Source organism: Cygnus atratus, chromosome 1 (assembly GCF_013377495.2).
Source record: "Cygnus atratus isolate AKBS03 ecotype Queensland, Australia chromosome 1, CAtr_DNAZoo_HiC_assembly, whole genome shotgun sequence".
Classification (NCBI taxonomy): Eukaryota; Metazoa; Chordata; class Aves; order Anseriformes; family Anatidae; genus Cygnus; species Cygnus atratus.
The window spans coordinates 101,430,167-101,447,860 of record NC_066362.1 but is presented as its reverse complement, the minus strand read 5'-3'; the positions used below and the strand labels follow the sequence as shown (position 1 = coordinate 101,447,860).

General features: G+C 43.9%; 2 protein-coding genes and 1 gene segment (V, D, J or C); 2 read left to right on the top strand and 1 right to left on the bottom strand.

Moving 5' to 3' along the window:
• Positions 1–12,181, bottom strand: part of LOC118247549 (trypsin I-P1) — a 29,942-nt gene extending 17,761 nt beyond the window's left edge. Inside the window, exon 1 of the mRNA XM_035545600.2 lies at positions 12,086–12,181. The gene's annotated coding sequence lies outside the window, so the exon portion shown is untranslated. The remainder of the gene's footprint in view (positions 1–12,085) is intronic.
• LOC118247547 (T-cell receptor beta-2 chain C region-like) overlaps positions 1–17,694 on the top strand; it is a 68,406-nt gene that overhangs the window by 27,903 nt on the left and 22,809 nt on the right.
• On the top strand, positions 4,379–8,026 carry LOC118247550 (trypsin II-P29). Its single transcript, XM_035545602.1, has 5 exons — positions 4,379–4,421; positions 5,958–6,120; positions 6,786–7,039; positions 7,340–7,476; positions 7,877–8,026. The coding sequence occupies exons 1-5, from the start codon at positions 4,379–4,381 to the stop codon at positions 8,024–8,026; spliced, it is 747 nt and encodes a 248-aa protein (XP_035401495.1).

Here is a 17,694-nt window from a genome sequence, read left to right as displayed (position 1 = left end):
GAAGAGGGGAGAACCTGTGAGGACATTCCAACAATTTGAAAATCAAGCCTGACATATCATCTGGAAAGTGGAATTTCTTCTTTACCCACTGGAGGCCCTGACACATGTGGGTAGACAGTGACAGAGGTCGGGGACTGTTTCCAAACTACTCTTCTCCACATGCCTGTCCCTCATAGTTGAGAATGCACTCTGCCTGCTGATATAAAAGTTTATTTCCCCCCATTTTATCTCATCCTCCCCATGGTCCTCCATTTTCTTGTCTCCCCTGACATACCAGGCAAAGATATTAAACAGTCTCCACTTGCAGTGGTCAGGGAGGGAAAGACTGTGACTTTCAATAGTTCCTTTGTCTCCTGGTGCAAATAGCCTGAAGGTAAGGATGCCAGGCTTTTTCTGAAATAAAAGGGCGTGAAGGGCAGATTCTGAGAAGGAGTTCAACAAGAGCTTCCAGAACAATAGGACACAAAGCTATGCTCTGTTATCATTTGTATATTGTGCTGTTCCCTGACTCAGGCAACCATTACTCTTCTCAGAGGCATCTCAACTACTAAGCATCTGACAGAGCACAAGCCTCTCTAAGTGAAAACAGTATTTGTTAAGCATTTTTAAGACAGCTACATAGTCCACTTTTGCAGGTTTTTCATGGACTTTCCCAGCGCCAGTTGCAGTTAGGGGGATTTAAAATCAGAACCCAGGAAAATCTCTGTTCCTTTGACTCTTCCAGGAAAACTAAGGAAGCCCAGCACACCCAGTTAACTGGGGCAAATGGTATAGACAGCAGCCCCAATTAGTAAAATAGCCTCACTAGGTCATAGCACTGGTACATTAAGAAAACTAGTCCTAGGAAGAGGTTGCTTTCATTTCCCAAGTACAGCTCTCAGGGATTCTGCACCAGGAAAAGTTTAGTCATACGGCTGGGGGCCGGGCGTGATGGCGAGAGTTCGTGTTCTGCCTGCTGTTTTCCCCAGCAGGAGTACGCTGCCGCCTGAGTGTTCACCACACTCTTTCAGATGTTTTAAGTAGATGTATAGCACCTGACTACATGCTGATAAACAGAAAGCATCTTCTACTCCAAAATGGTTGTACACAACAGACTGAAGGACCCCTGAAGATGAGGCTACAAAATGTTCCAAAATTCTTCTAGGAAGAAGAATCTACAAACATTTAATATTTTCCTGTGGTGGCTTTACCTTGCTTGCAATCTGAACTCCACCACAACCACTCTCTCACTCCCCCTCCTTAGAAGAAGAGGGGAAGAATAAAGTATGTTTGAACGAAAACTAACAAACATTAACAAAACAAACAAACAAACAAAAAAAAACTCACGGGTTGAGATAAGGAAAATTTAATTAAAGGGAAAAGGAAGAAGGAAAAATAAAACAACAAAAGAAAAAATAAAATAAAAGACAAGCAAAGACTGCATAGAAGCACAGAGACAGAAAATAAATTAGTCTCTATTTCCCAGCAACGCGTGATGTTCGGCCACATCCCAGGAAGCACGGCCTCAGTACATGTAGTGGTTGTTTGGGAGGACAGACATTTTTGTAACAAGAGCCCTCCCACACCCCGCTTCTCCTTTCCCACCTTTTATTGCTGAGTGTGACATCATATGGTATGGAATATCCTTTTGGTCAGTTTAGGTCAGCTGCTCTTCTCTGACCAAACTTCATGGACAAATCAGCGCACGGGGAGGGGCATCAGTCTCTAGCCTCTTCTCTCTTAACACACACTGTTCTGGAACAGCTGCTCCTAACCATGCTGACCATTTTGCTTGCTCTTCTGCCTGGTGAGAGACAGTAGATCCATCTGCAGCATCATCCAGGCCATGCTGGACTGGTATGAGGTGAAGGACCATTTTTGGCCACTGTCCATACTTCTTCTTCTCCCTTCCACTTTTTCTCTCTGACTCATGCAGGTGCTGGGGTCGGAAGACTCATCACACAATGGCCAGAAGAAACCCTCAAGAGAGCTGGAGAGACTGTGGACATCTCTTGTTACCAGAATCATACCCGCCGACTTGCCTATATGTTCTGGTACCAGCAGCCTCCAGGGAGTGGTCTTAAGTTAGTAGCCAGCACTTCTATGTGGTTGCAGAACTCTTATGCGGAAGGTTACAGTGAGGCCAAGTTTGAGATCAGCAGAGACAACAGCGATCTCTCTGTTATGACTATCAAGAATGTGACATGCAAGGATGCAGCCACGTATTTCTGTGCTGCGAGTGATCACACGGTACAGTGAGGGGGTTGAGCACTAACATAAAATCCCCACCTTGCCGGAATGGGAGACAAAGTCTCTGAAAAAATGTGAGACAGATTGGAGAGGGGCAGAGAAAGAGCAGAAGGGAAACAAGGGCAAAGTGGGTTAATGGAGCCGGGACTCTTTGGAGGGAAGCGGGTCAGGCAAAACAATGCAGCAGCACCTAGCATTTTTGAAGACAAAAACTCTTCAGATATACAAACACATAGGTCGGCATTAAGAATTGGGGCACTGCTGGCGTGGTTAGTGAAAGGCAGCAGATACTTCTCAGGACTAGTGAGTGCTACAGCAGCACAGCCGTGTTCTGGGCCACTAGTCCCCACAGCAGGCCCTACCATGGCACCAAGGAGAGAGAGTGTGTGGTAAAGTACAAAGCAAAAGGAAAATTCAAGGCTCTCCCACATACCACCCAAAGACAGAAGTGCCCACTGAAGGAAAGATTGTTGAGGGAGGAGAGCCCAGCATCTGGCAATGGACATGGGAGGCTGACACCAGTCCAGCTGGGAGGAAGCATGCCCAAGGCACCAGGCATACATTCCACTGTGGAAGGGGCAGCCCCTTGGCAGCTTCACAAGTAACACTGTGCTCTGGGAGACACTTTTAGCCACCTGCTCCACACACCTCTTAATTGCCACAGGAACGCATACAGTTCTGAGCAAGACTAAGGCACCTTTGATGGCAAAACTGCATGGCCAGAGAAAGGAAACCACAGAAGGCTGTTCTCACATGGTGCGTCCATTGTGATGGACAGCTGTGGGCAGAAACTGAATGCACGTTGGCCAGAGCGCTGCCTAACTAGGTTTGCAATTTCCCTAACCAACCTCCCCTTTTAAGGCTCCCTTCAAGACCCAGGGAAGGAACCGTCACCCCCTGTGTGGAAGCACATGGTGTGTGGGCAAAGCTGTGGTCTGGTCTGCTCATGAGAACGTCAGACACCTCGGCAGCGGTACGTGGGACACTAGTACTGTAGACAGTCAGTCAAAAAGGAGCTGCAAAACAGCACATCCTTAAAGCACCACTCTGCACACCAGGTGGGCCTCTCTGCACCCGCTTCGTCCCGAGGCCTCAGGAAGCCCAGACTAAAACACAAGACTCTCTCTTTTTTTTTTTTTTAATTTGGCGTTTTAAAAAATGGATCATCCACTCTCAACAGCACACACGACATCACAGGGGGGCAGGTTGGTAATCTCCTTAGAGGAAAAAGGTCTCTCAAAGACTCTCTGTGCTACTTGCCTATGTCATTGCAGACACTACTTACCCCTTCCTGGACTAATGCCAGAGCTTGCAGCAGAAGTCCTGGATCCTTGTTCCTAAGTCCTTGATGACAGACATATAGTGAAAGTACCGCACCCAAGTCCCTCCCCGTTCTCCTACCCACCTCTCAGGGGCCCTTTTGAGAGGCCTCTGTGAATCCCAGTAATTGAGAGGTCACGCCTGTAGGCTCAATGGTGCTGGAGCTCATGGCACAAACAGATCTCAAATGGACAACTCAGAGATCATCCAGGAGACAGGCCCCATCAGAAAAGAATTCAGGCTTTTCATCGGAAACTCTGAAGGATGAACTGACTCCTTTGTGTTCAGGTCAAAATTAGAACATCTCCCCTCCCTCCCACCTCCTCCTCTTTCTTTAAGATGAGGAACCTCTCCATGAAATGTAAATGCCCTCTTCTGCTCACTGGGGGTGAACATCCCACAGGCCCATTTTTCGGGCTCTTTCCAAACATAAACTCCGGGGGGGGGGGGGGGGGTCCAACTCTCCAGCTGCAAACAACTCTCTCATTGAGTGCAGTGGTGCTGCAGCAGAATGCTGGTGGCTCCAGGGGCATGGGAGGAAGGAGGGTTGCTGAATGGAGAGCAGCTGTGTTGGGTATTATCAATGGACTGGCAATGACAGCTTGCATTTCTAGAACTGTGTTCTCCTAGTTCAGGTATTTCAGTCAGCTGTGTCATCGCCGTACTCAGATAAAATAAGTAAACTCGTCCAGGCTGATGCAAGATCCTGGGAAAGGGAAAGCTGGAGAGACCGTGGGCTGACAAAGATAAAGCTCTTCAGGAGCATAAAGCTGAGGAGTTTCTGAGGCTGGTCCTCGTGCACATCACGGAACTTGGTGGTGAAGGCACCATGCATTCTCTCTTCCTCATTCTCTCCTGCCTGGGAGCCGCTGGTACGTTCTCTAAAGCTGCTGATCTTATAGCCATCTGCACACCTGAGCAAACCTTCTCTCATAGCCTCTTGCCTTGTCCTCTCTACCGGCCCTTCTCTTTCCCCAGTAGCACAACATTCTGTTTTTCCTCAATTCCCAACCATGTCAGAGACATGGACTCTCAGCCTCCTAGAGAGATGGAGAAGGTAGGACAAGACAGGGGTGCATAAAACAATGCAGGGCTTGCCGTCTCCTCCTCTGCAAGAATTAGCAAGTATGAAACACACCTAGGCGTTTTGGCAGGTTCACAAACAGCAAAGGACAATTTGTGCTCTTTTAGGAAATCTGTGAACCCCTTTCCACATTTTTTGAGGATGCAAAAGTTTTACATGGCCTCAGAAAATTGGGGGGAGGGGGGGCAGGTCAGAGGGGAGGAGGATGGGACGGACAGACAGGCGACACATTTGTGAAAGACAAAGCCATTTAACTCTGTGAAGTTCAGACACTCCATCTGACGTAGAAATGTCAAGCCCCTGAGTTGCTGGAGGCTAGGGAGTGTATGTGGAAGGGTTTTGCATCTTCTACTCCATGCATCTGTAATGGATCATATAATCATTGAATCATCAATGAATCATATAATCATATAAGGAACATCGAGTCCAAATCCTGGCACCACACAGATCTACCCAAAATTTTAGACCATGTGACTAAGTGCACAGTCCAAATCCTTCTTAAATTCCAACAGGCTTGGTGCAGTGACTACTTCCCTGCGGAGCCTGCATTCCCTGGGGATGGTCAGAGGCAGGGTCCCAGCCTACAATGCTCTAATGCAGTGGGCTCCAAAATGGGGTGCATGCACCTCTGGGGTTGTGCATTACCGTGTGGGAGGAAAACATTTGAACTTCAGTAGAGCAAGTATGTAACTTACAAATGAACAAATAGACATATGTCGCGGTGCGGGAGGGTGTTTTGCTGATAGGGGTGTGCAATCAAAAAAGGCTGGAGACCACTGTTCTATTGGCTTCAACAAATATGTTTTTTCTAACTTTCTGCTATAATATCATCTTCCAGCTCTGTGGAGCCTTTGTGTTCTCTCTCAATCCTCCACTACCACGTTTTTCTACCTGTCTTGCTCACTCTTTGTCTCACCCCTGCAAATTAAGAAGTTCTCTCAACTGCATTTGCCATTTTCGAAACACTTTCCACCCTACACAAATGATCACTGTACGCTTTCTACCATGACACAGCTGTCGCATCCCAATCCAAAGGTACCCCGGAAGGAACACAGTGAAGGCTGTGTACAATTCATTTGTGAGGTTCTTTGGCAGCTTGTGCTCTTCTGTTCTCTTCCTGACTTGAGGTGGTACAGACAAAACCAGGTGTTTCAGAGTAGTGCAGAAAGATCTCGGCAGGATATTTCAGGAGTTGCCTGAAGACTTCTGAAGTTTCAAGCTCTTTTGGCTCTTGCTAATTCCTCTGTAGCTCACTGGCTGCTGCTGCACTTTAAGAGAATCGATTCAGGCATGGTGCTGTGAAACCCAATTCTCTCTCCCTCAGTTGCTTTCCCTGGAGATGCTGATGATGACAAGATTGTGGGAGGCTACAACTGCCCACAGCATTCAGTTCCCTACCAGGTGTCCCTGAATGCTGGGTATCACTTTTGTGGAGGGTCCCTCATCAACAGCCAGTGGGTTGTGTCAGCTGCTCACTGCTACTTATCGTAAGTATGGCTTGGGTTGTGTATCCGGATGGATTCTGGTCAAATCTTACAAACCCACCAGATCTGGAACTCTGGTGCCTCTCAAGAGAAGGCCATGCATGCATGGGGGAAGGGACAGGGGTGGGGCAATGCATGGTGTACCTGAAACCAAAGGAGAAACCCTAGCCTCAGTCCTGCTGTGTTACATGGACTTTCCAGTATTCCTGCACTCGTAGCATCCTTTTCTGTGCATCCTAACACGCCTTTCGGTCTATATTTACACATCCATGAGGCTTACCATTACCGCTTTCTTCGTTTTCATTCCTCCAGACTTCCTCCATGGATCTGTCTCGTCCTGAGTTTAGGGCACACTGTGCAGAGAGAGCAACAGGAAACTGAATCTCCCTTTCTTAAGCATTGCCGTAGGTCTCTGGAGTCATCCATCTACGCTTACACCATTGCCACAGCTGCCAGCTGGGGATCCACCACGCAGGATGCCCATCTGGCAAGGCTCTCCCAATTCTGTCTTCCATGAAATCATGAAGTTCCTAGAGCTGCATGACACACAAACCTTTGATTAGGGCAGCACTCCCTTACTCTCTTTCAAGTGTCTGCCAGTCCCCACGTCGCACCCAGTTGTTCACCCCTTGGCTAACTGCTGCTTTTCTCTGCTGACAATTTTGCAGCCGTATACAAGTGAGGCTGGGAGAGTACAACATTTATGTGCAGGAAGACAGTGAAGTAGTCCGGAGTTCTTCAGTAATCATTCGCCATCCTAACTACAGTTCAAGAACCCTTGATAATGACATTATGTTGATCAAGCTGGCATCCGCCGTGGACTACAGTGCTGACGTTCAACCCATAGCCCTGCCCACCTCTTGTGCCAAGGCAGGGACCGAGTGCCTGATTTCGGGGTGGGGAAACACACTGAGCAGTGGCAGTGAGTATCTACACACATCGCATGTAGCTGTTCACACTTCTACTGCTGTACCACCATGCTCGTGAGACCCATGTACAGTTCACCCCTTCTTTGCAGCCTTTTCTTGTTGTGCCTGCAAGTCCTCCACACTGCCCTGCCTCCACACTGCCCTGCCAGTGTCTCAATCTACAATGCACTTCACCGTTTTACTTTACCCTCCTTAGCTGGATGGCTCTCGCATATAGGTCTTTGGATCTTTCTGTTCACTGACAGTACTGAGTCCCAAGACAAAACCTAAAATTGTTACTGCTCTCCCGGCAGCCAATTACCCTGAACTTCTCCAGTGCCTGCAAGCACCAATTCTGAGTGACCAAGAGTGCCAAGATGCTTACCCGGGTGAAATCACCAGCAACATGATCTGCGTAGGATTCCTGCAGGGTGGGAAAGACTCATGCCAGGTAGGAGTTGATGTCTGCACAGAGCCCTGGGCCACACACTGCCAGGGTGCCCCAGGCTGCACGGTATATGTCGGAGCTTGGCAGCCTGCTTAGCTTCAGCCTCTTCCTCGCCAGGTGCTCTCTTCTGACGCACCCCTTCCAGCAGGCTTTGGATGCAGGGTGGACTACACTGAAAATAGCCGGTCCAGCCACATCTGCTGGTTGGCACTGAGCATGGTACCAGTGAATTGTTGGGGGCTAGGGGAGGCCAGCAAACAAGGGGTGGGCTCTCTCTGTGCTCCTGTATCAGGGCCTGCTGCACTTTGTTTTGCATTCCCTGGATTCTTTTTGCCAAGTCAAAAACTTTCCAGGTGGGATTCTGCTTTTCAGTCATCTTGTGCCCGTACATTTTCCCCTCCAGGGTGACTCAGGCGGACCAGTTGTGTGCAACGGAGAACTCCAGGGCATTGTGTCATGGGGAATTGGGTGTGCTCTGAAAGGTTATCCCGGTGTCTACACCAAGGTCTGCAATTATGTTGATTGGATCCAAAAGACCATTGCAGCCTACTGATATCTTGACAACCACCTGGCTCCTTGGCCACTACCCTCCTGCCCTAATACTTTCCTTAAGAAGACAACAGCACAAATAAATATCTCACTTAAAGAGCCTTACAGACATTTACTTTGGGGACTGAAGCTCGTTAGAGACAAGTGGGGTTCCCTGCAGCCTTCCACCAGCTCCTCCTGAACCTTCCCTGCTGTTCTGGTTCAGGTGCATGCACTGGGAGCAGCGCTCTAGAGCTGCTGGGCTGTCAGGCTACGGGAATATGACACTGTGCCACCATCCAAGAAGTCTTCTGAGCCAGGCACCTCCTTTTCTTTGCTCATGGCCCTCTTACTGAGAAAGGGAGCAGGTCTCTAGGGAGTGGGTTCCTACAGCAGCAGAGCAGAGTTCCATTTTGCTCCTGCCGGTGGCAAAGTTTTCTTCTCACTGGCACCGTAACAGCTTTGATGGTGGCCATTACTGCTATGGCACTAGGTGGGACAGCAGGCAGAATCCAGAAGCACAGAGCAATCAGGCCGCAGACAACACCTGTGGGCACTGATATGTTCCCCTTCTTCTCCTTTGCTCCTGGACATCTGAGACAGGTGGACTGTGTCCACCAGGGTCCAGCAGGGTCCAGCAGGTAACACAGACTAGCTGCTAGGGAAAGGCAGACAATAGCAAACAGGCAGGAAAAATGCCGGGGACCTGATAGCAATGTAAAGCATGGAGGGAAGATCAGTTAAGAAAGGAAGGATAGAGAGCAACTTTGTCATAAGCTTTGGGCTCCGGAAGGACATCGCGGATGGTGGAGTTCTAGTTTTAAAGTGTATATTTAACCCATCTCATGCAACACATGATCTGTAGCTAGTGGCAAGAAAGACCTCCCCCAAAGCACCCTGAGGCAGTGTAAACTGGGCCACTATGGAGCAACTTTAGCCTCTCCAAACCTAGAAACCGCCTCTTCATTGTGAGAATTTCAGATGGGGGAGCTTGCGAGGAAAAAAGAGAGGCCTAGGAGGGACTGGGAAAAGTGCAAGATTCTTGCAAGGGTGGTGAGGTGGAGAGTCGAGTGGTCTGAAAAAGTTGGGAAGGAGTTTAGAAGTGGGAGCTAGCGAGTCTGGCACAGTGAAATAGAATGGAGGAGGAGGGGAAACTCACACCACATGAGCAGACGCAGTCCTATCAGAAATGGAATAAGAATGGACTGGTTGGGTATGAGAGATGTGAAAGGAGCGTAGGACTGACTGGGCAGGGGATCTGGGATGCCAAGCCCCAGGTGGAAGGGTTTCTGCAAGAAGAATTGTCTCCGGTCAGGTTCCAGAGGAACTGTGCACCAATGTAGGCTACTGAATGAAACTGACACGAGATGCTTTACATCCATTAAGGCTTAGGAGCCATCTGATGGTAATTGCACACAGTCACAGTTGAGCTGGACAGTCCCAGTTGGGGCCTTAAGTGTTAAGCATCTGTCGAGCTTTGGAAGTGGGCTGCCATTGTCTTCCTTGCCTTGCAACCATCATTTGTCCCTGTCGGGACTGGAAATCCAGTCCTTTCTTGATGTTCTTGTTCACGATATTAGCCTCCAGATTCAACAGAAACCTCTGCTGAGCAGCTCTTACTGTTCCCAACTGTCCTTAAACACCCTTCCCTCAATAGGAAGCATTTCCTTGATCCTTTGATCCTCTTCCATGTAGGCAGGAGACATCAGCCCTCTGCTCATTGCCACATCTCTTCCTATAGTCTCTTTTTTATTAAGGGGGCAATCTCACTGCTTTCCCCAAGACTTACTGTTGGGCAGGGCTGAATCTGGTAGCCCAACAGAGCGGTGGCTGCCATGGACACACACACCCAGGCCTAGACAGTAGCAAGGCTGAGAATGTGTTTTCGGTAGGCACGCATACATACAACACATGCATACCTACATACACAGCCAAGCACACAGATCAACACAGACTGACATACTCACCACTCACACCAAGAAAAACAGCATCGATTGCCTCACCTTAGACATTTTCATTTTCCTTCTTTTCATTGTTTTTCTAATGTTTGTACTTTATAGGCCTTTTTTTTTCTGTCCAACTTTGGGGAAAATCCAGTAGTTCAGGATCTGAACTGGGGAGCTCAATCATACCTGCCTTTTATCTTACTCTGGTTTGGCTTACAAAGCATACAAAGCATAAAAAGAGCATACAAAGCTTTCACGCATCATATAGAATATATTTTCTTCCTCTCTGGGAAGAAACTATAGCTTTTCAGGTCAGTTCTGTTTACTTCTTTAAAAAGCAGGGTTAAAAAAGAGAGACGGGGAATATTCACTACCAATTCTTCCAGGATGTACACCACTCTTCCAGGCAGAGCATGTCCTTTTTACAAATCTTTGAAGGCCAAGGGACAGGTATGAATCTCTCTAGAGCTTCAGGCAAATATACGAAAGATAACAACAAAAAGGGAGGAAAAAGTGAAAACCTCAGTAATATTGCTTGGAAGATGCAACATCAGGACTAATGAAGAAGGTCACTGCAATCAAAGACCTACATTTCAGTCCAACAGTCCTGTGAAAGTTCTGGGAAAACCAGTTTAAGCCAGAATCACTATGGAATATAAACACCATGATGGCAACTTTGGGAGTGGCATTTTTTTTTTTTTTGTATCCTTTAATAAGTTACCACTTCCTGAAATTCATAATATTACTGTCCTAGCTCAGACCTCTTGCTTAAGCATTGAAAACCAGTTCTATTAGCTTGGGAACATAAGCAAAGAATCTATTTCTCAGCTCACAGGTATGTTTAGTTTAGTGTGGCAAATGCAATTGTAAGAGCCTGTTAAAGCAAATTATCAGTAGCCTTCACTGTCCAGTATATAAATGAGCTGGTTATTGACTGGTCACAGCTGTGCAGTTTTCAGTTGCAGTGGAAAACCATCCATATCTCTTGTGGACTTTGTCAACTTGAAGTTCTGCAGCCACAGTGCCCAATTCCAGCACTGAGGTAAAACTTGATCCTAGGCTTTGGTTCTTTTGCAAGCTTGAGGTGGCACTGAAAATAACCAGCTATTCTAAGAACAGTTTATCATGAAATAGCTATTTTCCTTGTCTCATTCCCTGTCCTTATATTTATTCTTCTTCAACTCCTGCTGGAGTGGAGTTTAGGGAAGCTGTAATTACAGAAACCACAGTCAAAGGTACCTGTTGCAGATGTCCAGCAATGACATTCCAGACACAATTGTGTAAACTGTAGTATATTCACAGTGTTGTATATTCACAAAAATAACAATTTGTCAGTAATAGCCTACCAACAGTCTAGAAATTGTTCTGGCTACTCAAAAGATAATATGGTGGAAGGAGAGGATATGTAAAGTCTCATCCCTATGTAGAATATGTCATACTATGCAGGTATATTTTCTTTCCTTCCCTTCTCTCCTAGCCTGTGTATACTCAAGCTTTGTATTAGAGCCATTGGTTTGCACCCAAGTTTTACTACTATGGAACAATATTGTTTCCCAAATGCCCATCTGCTCCCAAGCTAGTGCCTATATTGAGCAATTAGCACAAGGTCATCTGTCCTGTTATTTCTGGTCTGTCAGCTCTTGTACCACAAGAATCCTGAGAAACAGCATCTGTAGTGGCAAACCATCCCAGTAGCTGTAGGATGACCACATCCAGTTTTTCAGCTTTTTCTTCATTGTCTGTTCTAGCTATTCAGACTTTTTCTGCCTTTCCCCTTTTAGAAAGTCAAGCTTATCAGTCTTGGAATGAGGAAATTGACTTTTGCTTACCCAGCTAGGAAGCTTGATCTCTCTGTTCTCCACTATGCAGTGCAATTATGCTCTGAAAAAGGGCTGTTGCTTAATTTTAGGGGTTCATGGTCGGAAGTACCGAACATTTATGAAACAAACTTCCTAGTGCTCCTAAGACAAATCTATAAAGCTCAAGACTTCTCTGTATTTTGCTTCCTCTGTGTATTAGAGAATAATCCAAGACTGGCATAAGCAATGAGATCATTATTTCCTGTGAAATTCCCTCACTAAAATGATATTGTTTTTACATAATATGGCCTTAAATGTCTCTTGTTGACAAATCCTTACCTTTCCTTCTTGGCTGAAGTTTTACACATGAAGTCTCCTATCAGATACACGGAAACCCAAATCAAGAAACTAGCTTTGCTTCCCTTCCACTCGTTTAAATTCACGGCCTACAATCCCTTTCCTTTTGAGGAGGGATGGGGGGGGATGGGGGGGGGTGGAGGGCGGGAACTAATAATGAACTCTAAAGTGGGACAAGACTGCTGTCTGCTGGCACTTTTGGAAATTACCTCATAATAGTGACCGTCTACGTGATGTTAGCATCACATCGAAATACTCCTTCAAAATTAATACAGAAGAAGTGGTTTGAATGGTTTTACATGAAAGACACAATGTTGGAGAGAGTCTGCTAATGACAAAAAGGACCATAATGGAGCTGTAGACTGGTAAAGGAAACAGGATCATCTTAAAGGGATTTCAGTAAAAGGTTTTAGACCCTGAATAAACACTGCTGACATCAGAGACAGAATTAGACCAAGGCAGGCAAATAATATCACACTGTTAGTGTTATCATGTAGGCAGAGACAGACCAAAAAAATGCTAAATGTATTTTTAAAATAATTCAGTCCAAACAAAGACAAATGCCTGCCATCATTATTATAATCAGCAAGTTAAACATGCAGGCTGCTGTAGAAGAGAAGGTATTGCAAGGGCACCTGTCATCTGTCCAATATTTTAAATGGCTTTCCGTAGTCTTCTGTCTTGGTCCTAAATGTTTCAACTTACTCTGACTTTCTCATTCACCTCCCCTGGGGACATAACAGCTGTTAGGGGCTTAGCAGAACAGCACAAAAGAAAAAAAAATAAATAAAATTATTTTCCTAAGAGAGTTATCTATTTTCAAATAATTGTATGTATTCTGTAGTAACTGACTGCTTTTTATATCAAGACAGGATGGAGTGAAACCATTAGACTGCAACATGAATTGAAGGTATTCAGTAATGTTGCTAACTATGTCCTGACTATTTGTGTGAGAAGATAAGGCCTGGATCAGCTGAGCATGTCCTAAACCTAAATTTGTTTGTTCATGCGCCTGTCTCTCCCTGTATTGCCTCAATGTCTGTTTGTATACACAGTCTCACTGGCACAGATCTTTCCCTCTTGGAAGTTATGTCATACCTGGGCACACCTAAGGGGAAAAATGCAGTTTTGTTTCTTCATTTAATTACATGTGAGAGAGAAAAAAATAATAATAATAAAGTACCCTACTACCTTAAAGTTCCCACCACCTTAAAACAGTCTCCAACATGAAGGTACGCTCGTATTCCTAGATGAAGCTTTTTCATAGTCATAGGTACTCAGGAGAAGATTATATTTCTGCTTCCTGGACCAGGGTAGTCAGAGGAGTAAAAACCTAAGAGCTCAGCATCGTACTTCCCTCCCTTTCAGAGCAGCCAAAAAGTATTGCACAGGCAGAAGAGGATATTCACAATCAGGCAAGACTACAAATATAAACACCAGTCTGTAGTAAGCAAATCAATCTCAATGCAAAGCAATTACAGTGGGTTTGAGTTCTGCTTATCATTCTGGGTTGGAAGGGTGAGAATGAAAGCACCATAAATACTGCCATGAAGTTGCATGGTGAAAAATAATTGCATATAAAACCAGTTAATAAAATGAGAAAAAAATAAAAATAAAAGACTAATTTTTGTCTATAGGGAAAAAAAAAGTTGGAAATATAGATTCTGGGATAATGGATACACTAAGAGGTAACCAGACTATCTCACAGACAAAACAGTGGCAGTGGAAGGAAGGGGCCTGTGGTTGCCCCAGCAACTTTTCATGGTGACTGGATGACAAAATGTGAGGGTGGAGATGTATGGGATTGTTTTTGTATGAGGTTGTATCGTTGTGGGGACAGGGGTTCCACAATGATATATTCTCCAGGAGATCTTTACAAAAACCCATATGTGCATAAGCCTCAGGGGAGAGTGTATTAAGACAAGTACAGAGCATTCTGCAGCACAGTGGGCATGTTCTGTCTTGATTTCTCCTGACAGACCTGTATGCTGAGACTTACTTTTATCATCTGACAACTGCAAGCCTAAGCCTATCCTGTCTGGAAAACAAGCCAGGAGATTCTGGGATGACCTTGAAATAATTTTCAACGAACCAGATTATTGCAGATGCACCTAAAACCTATCAGAGTATGTGAAACAGGGAACTAATATTTTTTTCTGATGCAATAATGTTTGCTATTGCCCCCACCCTCCGCCCCCTGACCCCCTCCCAATTGTTCTTTGCTAACATGACCAAAGTGTTAGGAAAAAAATCTGAAAAGTAGCAGGTATCTGTCAAAGGCAATATATAAAATGGTGTTGGGGCTTTCTCTGGAGAAGTCTCCAGTGTCCACTGACTAAGACATGCCTGTCAAGGCAATTTTTTTCTCAAATCCTCCATTCTATCTCACTGCAGTTTTTTCTAATGGATACAAAAGGGTTTGTCTGAGACTAGCCAACAGATTCTTCTGGACTGTACTTATGTAGATTACTTTTAACCTATCAGGAATTTTAATGGGATCTTGCATGACTATTTGAGATGTCTGGCCTGCCAGTGAAGGGAAAACAAATGAGTTTGTTTTAATTCAATACCACAAAGCTGAAGCACCTATATGAAAACACGTGACTATGACCACCACAAAACAATTTGATTATTAAGCTCCACAGGCTACAGAAATGAAGGCTTTCCTACGCTTAGAGTACAAGTAGGACAAAAAGGCAGCTGCAGTTGTAGAGTATTTGTAGACTTTGTATTTTGTATTTGTATTTGTAGACTTTGACAGCCTCTGGTACTTTGGGTACCTCTGTATGGTTTTTATGTCTTCAAAATGAGAGCAGCAGGTGATATCAGTGAGAGAAAATGGAGATTAGGCTGTGAAACAACTGGAGGTGAAATGTAGACAACAAAGTAAGTATCAATAAACTCTGAAAAGTGCTCTTATAAATCCTACAGATTATACAATAGAATTTCAAGCTGGTGTTCTGCCATAGTCCTTCAGAGACCAAGGACATCTTTGGGTTTCCAGATACAGTAAACATTACCTAAGTTTCTGCTTACTAAACTCAACTGCAGCACATCCATTTTCTTAGCTTATAATACAACAGTTTGTCATTGTGACCAACACTAAGGTGATTTTGGTGTTGGCACAAAACTTACAGTGATGGGTAAGAAAATTTTGTTTTCTCTTTAAATAGCTTTAAATCCCAGTTCTTATTTTCAGAGAACTTCAACTTTATCCTCCTTTTCATCGTTAAGCTGGTGTTTTACTAATGTTCTAGTAGCCCAGTCTCCTTTGGAGACTAGATTAAGTTTGCTACTCTAGTTAAGGACATACATTTCACTTTGGAGAACTGAACAAAGGCATCTTCTGTGAATAAAGGACTGTCCATAAAAAGGATAGATGGGTTGAATAATATGTGCGTGTTATCACTGTATCTTCTCAATAAATCAGCATCTGCAAAAATCATTATTCTTGAAAGTATAGCTATGCCTCCATAATGCTAGTTCTCCTGGGTTTCCAGGTTGTCCGTAACAGTTGTCTAAGTTACGTTTACATTTAGGACAGGTCTAGAAAACAAATCAAGAATCTACGAACAAATTACTTTGAGTCTTTTGAGGGTAAACTAAAACATGTTATCTCAGATGACTGGGAAAGACAAATAAGTATACTACTGTTTTTGGCTAACAAACAGAAGCAAAAATATTCAGCTTTATCATAAGCAATACTATCGGCTCTCTGCAGCTGTTTAATTTCTAGTTGTTCTAGAAAACTATTGTCCACAGCATGACAAGTTTTTCTTCCACAGAGCACACTTGTCAGGATGATAATAAAAATTACTCTATTTTTACTATTATTATTATTGCTAATATTAAATAAAAATACTATTCCTATTACTATAATTACTATTTCAGAATAGATTCTGAAAGGCCACTGAAAATCACCAAAAGAGAATGTGTGGTTCATTTCAAATAAAAGTAACTCCTGTGGAATATTTTTATCTGGGCCACACTTCTGGATTTGGACTCTTTCCGAATCCAAGGGAAAGCAAGCCTGTTTCTGAGACTGATTAATGATGGTGATCTCTTTTTCTCATTATTATTATTCCTGGAATTAGAAGAACCTCACATTTTTATACCAGACCCTTCCCTGCAGAGAAAAATGCTTTCGAGTGATAAATTTTAGTCTTCATAGGAAAAATGGAGGCTCTTCCTCAGACATGATCAGCCATTAAAAAAAAATAAATACAGTGCAAATCAGTGGTGCTGATGGAAATATTACACAAACCCATAATTGAGTATTGATACTACAAACTATTATGTACGTTAAAAAATATTTTTTTTACAAGACAGTAATATTAACAAGATTGAAAGAAAATGAGGAAATAAGGAACTGAGTCTGTTCAGCAGAAAATAAGCAATGAAAATTGCTCTGTCTGCATCTGAGAAATATTTTCTAACATTGCATGTGTCCTCTAAAGAAAAGGTGAAAGCTGCAGCAACTGATTCACCTAAGCCTGAAGCAGAGAGCTCTGGAAGAGTTATTTCTTGGATTGGTTTCACTGGATCAGACACACAGATGTACTTGCTGTTCCTTTACACATTTTTTTTTTTAGGGGACCATGAATTAATGAGCTCCGTGTTTCAGTATTTGCTAGTTCTGCATGAGGGAGGATTAGTCCAGAGGTTTGGCTCAGAGGACTGATAGTAGCAGAGAGGTTTTACTGCAGCTGCAAAATAGTGTGAATTATGAAAAACTGTTCTTTGGCACTGGGACAAAACTCACAGTCATAGGTAAGAGAAAAATCAGATCTCTGTATTATGTGTGTAATACTGTTTTAAGGGACAAGAGTATTCTCAATTCACAGCAAAATAATGACCATTTTTCGCTCATCCATGATGACAGGATTAATGATTTATTGGTTGTTTATTAGAAACAGATGTTCTGATGTAAAAGTGTAGGGTTTGCAGGCACCAATTTTAAGATTGTTTTCTCTTTTGGCTTATGATGTTCTGTCTACCCTGACTGTGAAATTCATGATGGGAGAAAGGGAAAAAAAACACTGCTCCCATTGTTCAAGAAAACATTACAGAGTTTGAAAATGTAGGGTCCTTCTTTAGTCTGCAAGGTGTTTTTTTTTTGTTTGTTTGTTTGTTTTTGTTTGTTTGTTTTTTTTGTTTTTTTTTTTTGTTTTTTCAGTTCTTCTGGTTTGCTGTCTAACAACCAAAAGCAAAATTTCAGAGATACAGCCAAGTTCACTGTTTGTATGCTTGTGGTGGCTGAATCAGGCAGGGAAGGAGCAGTCTTGCTGGTATTTTGTTTCCCTCTCCATAGATGGTAGGCAGGCTGCCTGAAATTGCACTGGGACACTTTCCTTTTAACATTCTTTTTCACAGTTAAAAAATATATTAAAAAAAGTCTGTATTCTCTTTCTCTTACTTTTCTGAGAGGAAGTGCACTTTTCTCTGCTATTCATTCTCTTCTTACATATATGTTTTCTCTGCCTTCTCTCCTCCAAGGAAAGGATTTAACATCACCTGCTCTGTTAATAACATCTGCCCTTAACATCAAGGCTGCTGTGTTGAGCATTTTGGAATCACAGGACAAAAAAACC